Here is a 6,680-nt window from a genome sequence, read left to right on the forward strand (position 1 = left end):
TTTAAGGTATATATCTCTGGTAAGGCATGAAAGGCTTATCCCAGAACAAAGCCTGCTGATTAAGGAAAATAAATAAATAAATAAATCTGGCCCCTATTAAAGGCCTAAAAGAAATGAAACATGGCTGGCTATTCATAATCAAAGCTGTTTCAGAGATTACGGGAATTATTAGTATTCAAAATGAGAAAGTAGGAAGCACATGAACAGCGAGAGACAATGACGGTGGACGTTGTGATGTCACCTTGCTTCATGCATTGGAATTTTGTTCTCAATGAAGTTTGCACGAGTCCTCTGTGGTGTCGGGCATTTGTGCTCACTTTGTTGGCTTAGGAATGATGGTCTATGTTATGTATGGGTAGTTCATTTCTTCATCTACTCATTCATTCATGAGTACATTGAACTGAAAACATGAAAAAGACAAACCCCAGCCCTGCAGATACCTACCCTGGCACTCTCTGGTATGCCATTCCTCGGAACAATATGGATATACCTTCCCTTGAACCAAGTCAGCATCCTTTAGCAGCTTTTTGCTTTGGGTACTGCACTCTCCCTGTGGTTCAAACTTACAGGTTGCCTTTGGTGCCATTTAAATATGGCAGCTGCAAGTTCCCCTTTTTCCATTGCCCTTAGCTTTACCTGGATCCAGATACCAAAATTTTAAGTGTCTTCCTTTGAACATTTCAGATACCCTCAAAAGCTGTAATTTCAGATTCTATTTTTTTAAATGTACATTTGTTCTGTGATGTAGCACATAATTCCATCTCAGGTTATATTTTCTTTAGAACTTGTATGTATTATCCTAATTATTCGCTGAACATTAAAGTGAATAAAGTTCCTCAGAAACTCATTCTTTTTGGAGGGCTCATTAAATTAGACAAACTAAAAAATTAATGTACAATCCACTCATTTATCTGTGTATATGTGAAAGCCAATTAATCGATGTGCTTAATTTGTAGAAGATAGCATGATTTTCATATTTCTGGATGCACATTGGATAGATGACAAACCAGCAGTTTAAAAACCAAATCTAAATCTACAAATTAAATATATAAATACTATTTATACAAGTAGAGTACCTAATCTCAGGCTAATTTGGACATAAATAATATTTTGTATTTCAAAGGACCTTAATTAGTAGGGTTGATTAATTTACAGTAAAGTCTGTTGAATAAAATACCTTATGATAATGGGAGAAAGAAAACACCATTTTGGCCAATTCTGCCAATAACTAGTTTTATAGCTCTGCAAAATTATTTGGCTCCTTTGGGTCACTATCTTTTCATCCATATAGAAATTTTATTCCAGAAGCCCTTTTGGTTTCAACTCGGTGAGTTTTATTACATAAATAACTACCTCTTGACCTTCTAAGAGTGGTTATTTAATGAGGAAAAATTTGACATAAACCTACATACATATATCTGCATAGACATGCATATATGTATGTCTACCTTAAGTATATTTCTTGTCCTATAGTCCCTTCTTTCTGCTCAAAATAAAAGACTCACATGAAGATGTAGCTAAAATATTGGTGAAAAGATTCCTGCTGAAAAGAAGTAATAAGATCTTCATTACATGGCTCTAGAACTTTTAACTTATTAACATAGTTTCTTACTTTAGTTGTCTGTTGGATCTGTAGAGGTGAACTCTATTTAAACCATCTGAGTCAATGTCCACCATTTTCTATCATCTCTCAATTAATTTCCAGTGAATGGAATGGTTATTGCTTGAGCTTTGGCCTCATAGACATAACCTATTCTCGAGGCTAGATATAAAATTATACATTTTAGGAGTAAAATCAACTGAATATTCATAACGTTCTGTCGCCTTGTAGTTACTCTGCTGTTTTCTTGTCTGAACAAACTGTGCACTCTATTCCAAATTAAAACAGAAAACATTATTTCTCTCTGATGGTATGCTGCAAATTTGTATCCTTAACAGGATGGTACATTTTGGGGGAAGATTCTGTTTGGGTTTGTGTTTTCAAATGGTAGATTACTGATGCAAATGTTGTTTGGAATTTGTTTTAGCATAACGGACTGTTGTCTGACTTTGATCCAATATTCAAGGATTTCCTTAGTTTAGACTTCCAGTTTCTGGGCTCTCTTTCCAACTTGAATGCAAGTAAACAGAAAATAAATCTGCAGAACACTCAATATTTTATAACTAGTTTCTTTCTTTCCCCCTCCCTTTAGCCAAACCAACAACTTTATCTCTTCCTCTGACCCCAGAGTCACCAAAGTAAGTATTAAGAAATGCAACCATTTTCAGAAAGGGAAGGGGATTCTAATACGTTTGGCTACAGCAACTCCATTTCAGTTTGTTTTTATAAATGTGCCATATCTTCCAGTGACCCCAAGAGTTCCCCATTTGAGAACAAGACTATTGAACGAACCTTAAGTGTGGAACTCTCTGGAACTGCAGGTAAGCCTCCTCTTCCACTGGAAAATGTTGTATGTGTGAGAGACATTATTAGTCCATACAATATATATTCTCTATATGACCAAGGGAAGAATGTCAACAAAATTAGAAAAGTCATATACAAATACCTTCAGTTTCTTATGTTGACAAGTTGAGTTGAGAAGTGTTTGACACAGGAGACATTTACTGTACTCAGAATCAGGGCAGCCCTACTGATGTATATTTTTATTTTGGATCCTGAAAGAATCCTATTTCATATTAAGACATGGAAACTTGAGTAGGAGAAATTGACATATTGGTTAGCCCATCCAATAAATACAATAGGTATCAGGATGGTTCCAGTAAATTTCCCAGTGACCTCATGAGGATGTTGATAGATTTTTTGTTGTTGTTGTTGTTATTTTTAATTTTTAATTTGAGAAAATGAGATTTTGAGTTCTTTAGGAACTTGTGGAGGATCATTGAGCTGGAGAACAAAGGACAAATCCTTGAATTCCAGTTTTTGATTTCTGGGATTAATACTTCACTTGGAATATTTTCACACTCTACTATATTTAGCAGCATAATGCAATCCAAAGTATGTCACTATTTTTGTATCTTTCCAGCAAAGGAGAAAACTGAAAATATATCCATTCATCAAAACAAAATGTTCTTATGTGTTTTCCAACAAGAGTAATTTCCTTGGACATTTGGGATCTCTGAACTCGTTTAGCCAGTCTTTGCTTCCTGTGAAGAGGAAAGAGCTTGAACAGTTGGACTCGCTGAAGAGTTCCTAGGCAAACTTCTGAGTTGCTTTTCAATGGTGCTTCTCTGCTTGCTAAGTGCTTTAGGTTTAGGTACTTGAAATCTACCAGAGAGTGAATCTTAGGATGTCAGAACAAGAAGTTCCTTGGCTCTGGCCATTGCTGATAAGGATAAAAGAACAGTAAGTTAAACAAGATGCTTTCAAGCAGAACTATGGTGCCTATACGCACCATGGTCATTGTCACTAAGTTTAATTTCACACTTTGAATTTGCTAAATTACCTCCATATGAAAGGTCCACTGCATGATTGCATGATTTGGTCAAGCAGTAGAGTAGTTAATTTCATGGTGTATAAATAGTATGTATGTATATATAGGCTTATATATATGCACTTATATAGCTTTATATCTATATACATATATGCACACATCACTTCTTTAAGCATATGAATAATATGATTTAAAAAATTATAACATACAGACATGGCTAGATGTAAAGTAGAAGCCATCATACGTGAGCAGTGAGAACAAGCGGTTGGCAAGTTTCTTTAAAACATTGATTCGATCATGTACAACTTTGCATCTTACTTTTGCTTGAAACATGTGAATGTACATTAAAACACCAAATTGATATTTTGAACTTGAATGTGGCAACTAGGGATCCATTCATCTTTTTGCCACCAATCACATGAGTGCTTTGTCCTAGATGGTGTGCCCTTTTTGCTTTCTCTTCTTTGAAAGAGAATAATTAAATACATGAGTGTATGTGTGTGTGTGCCCATTTTCTGGCTTGAACTCAGCGCCTGGGTGCTGTCCCTGAGCTTCTTTAGCTTAAGTGCTAAACCACTCGAGCCACAGCTCCACTCCCAGCTTTTTTCTGAGTAGTTTATTAGAGAAAATAGTCTCATGGACTTCAAACCATGATCCTCAGACCTCAGCCTCCTGAGTATCTAGGATTACAGCCATGAGCCCCCAGCGCTTGGCGATAATTGAATGCATTTATAAGGCTATGTGAGTGTGAATTTTTTTCCGGCAGTTTTAATGATTTTTCCCATTGTTTTGTGATACCCCAGACCCCAAACAAATTTATAGTATTTTTCTTTTTAGCAATTTACCTTTACTTTTAAAGAAACAAATTGTCAAAGTCCTATTTCATTTATATAATACTTTTTATCATATGTAATGTCAGTCAGTGTTACAATGAACATTAACACATTTGGGAAAATATACTACTATGGCTCTAAGTAATCATTCAGCTCAGAAGAATCTTTTCCCTGTGAATTCCTGGGATTATTCAGTTTCTTCATTTTAGAGAAGGGCAAAAGCACTCCCATTGTATGTACTAATTCCAAGCTTTTCATTAAAGAAACACTTTTGTTAATTCTGTGATACAAATGTAAACTTACTGAAAAAAATATAAAATACATAAACCAGTTGAAAAATTCTTCATGGTGTTAAGACATAGAAACATCCATAGCAAAGTTTTTATGGATCTTCTCATATACTTGTGATCATTTTGTACATATGTAAGTATATGCATGCATATAAAACTTTGTATATTGATTTTTCAATGAGTATTTTAATTATTTTGATCATCCTAAACTCATCCCTATTGGGCTCTCAGAGACTTATGATATTAGTTTGATTAGGCACATCAAGATTTATCGAGTCATGCTGTTGTTATCATATATTTAGATTGCGTGATAATGTCTTTTTTGGAATTAGTATTGCAGTGGGCTATTAGAGAGAGATAGTATACATATAGTATATATATACATGTATATCTGTTTATCTATTGTGTGTGTGTATGTGTGTGTGTGTGTATGTGTGTGTGTGTTTATGCCATTCCTGGGGCCTTGAAGTCCAGGTGCTGTCCCTGAACTTTTTGCTCAAGGCTGATGCTCTACCATTTAAGCCACAACTCCATATCAAACTTTTTGTGTGGTTAATTGTAGATAAAAGTCTCACCGTTTCCTGGGCTGGCTTCGATCTACAGTCCTCAGATCTCAGCCTTCTGAGTAGCTAGGATTACAGACATAAAATACTGGCACCCAGCTTGTTCATAAAAGTTTTAATCTTATTTTTCTTAAAATAAATTTCTAACAGTTATTAATGCCAAAAATAAGCATATAAATATCTAAACAAAATCTGCTGTATACATTGTCATACCTTGCTTTGCAAAGGGATGTTTCTACATACAATCTTACCTGTGATGAATAAACAGCCTTACTGTACTGTATCTTTACTAACATTGAATATTTGCATTGTTAAAGCTTTTTTTCTAATTTGCAAACATACTATTTAGCTTACACCTTACCTGCTAGTGAGACAATAGTATTTACAAAGAAATTTGAATATTTATTTTTATTGCCAGATTTGTTTCTTTCTTTCTTTATTTTTGTGGTGCTAAGAATGGATCAGTGTCTTACAGATGCTTAATATTCCACTCTACCACTGAGCTGCATCAGTAGACCCGGAATTCCATTTTGAATGGTTTATTTATCATTTGGAAACTTAGTAACCCACTTAATGGAGTGACAGGTAGAGATTTATTTTTAAAAAAGCCTAATACTGGCCTGGGAATATGGCCTAGTGGCAAGTGTGCTCGCCTCATATACATGAAGCCATGAGTTCGAATGCTCAGTACCACATATATAGAAAAGGCCAGAAGTGGCACTGTTGCTCAAGTGGCAGAGTGCTAGCCTTGAGCAAAAAGAAGTCAGGGACAGTACTCAGGCCTGAGTTCAAGCCCCAGGACTGGCAAACAAAAAAAACAACAACAAAAAAAAGCTTAATACTAGAAATCCTTAAAATTTGTATATAGTGTGTTTAATGATTCACTCTCAGGTTATTAGTTTTAATACTGTATTCTTGGCACTGCTGAAAAATTATTGGGAGCAATGCAAACTAATTTTCAGACTGTGTGTGTGTGTGTGTGTGTGTGTGTGTGTGTGTACTAGTATTAGTACTGAGGCTTGAACTCAGGGCCTACATACTATCCCTTAGCTTTTGTGCTCAAGGCTGGCATTCTACCACTTGAGCCACACTGTAGTGGTTGATTAGAGAGTTGGTGATCAATCTTTTCTTATCACAGACTGTTCTTCCATGGGTGGTTTGGATCTCAGTCCTCAGATCCCAGCCTCCTGAGTAGCTGGATTGACAGGCATGAGCCTGGCTCATCTACATATTTTTAATACCTGCTCTCTATATTTCAGGTCCTGGTTGCTATGTAGCAAATGTAAGACCCAGAGACACATGCATGAGAAGCCTGGAGCATAGTGCTTGGCCACAGTGTCTGCTAGATAAATATTCTCAGGCTTCATACATGGGCTTACAGTCTGTTGAGAAAAGACTACATACAAATAAGGAACATGAAAGGAAGATTATTTGTGTTATAGAATGTTTTGCTACTTTCTAGTTTGTTGGGCATGATGGCAATGTTAGGAAGATAAAAAGCAGGGAAGCTGAGGTAGAGCCAGTTTGTGTAGCAATAGAAAAGGGATTTAGAGCTATGGGCAA

General features: G+C 35.7%; 1 protein-coding gene across 2 annotated transcripts in view; it reads left to right on the forward strand.

Moving 5' to 3' along the window:
* Positions 1-6,680, forward strand: part of Ppargc1a (PPARG coactivator 1 alpha) — a 116,884-nt gene that overhangs the window by 79,603 nt on the left and 30,601 nt on the right. For both annotated transcript variants that reach the window (XM_048364211.1, XM_048364210.1), the window contains exons 6-7: positions 2,193-2,238; positions 2,348-2,421. In XM_048364211.1, coding sequence (XP_048220168.1) covers positions 2,193-2,238; positions 2,348-2,421 — 120 coding nt within the window. The remainder of the gene's footprint in view (positions 1-2,192; positions 2,239-2,347; positions 2,422-6,680) is intronic.

The sequence above is a fragment of the Perognathus longimembris genome, chromosome 16 (assembly GCF_023159225.1).
Source record: "Perognathus longimembris pacificus isolate PPM17 chromosome 16, ASM2315922v1, whole genome shotgun sequence".
Lineage (NCBI taxonomy): Eukaryota > Metazoa > Chordata > Mammalia > Rodentia > Heteromyidae > Perognathus > Perognathus longimembris.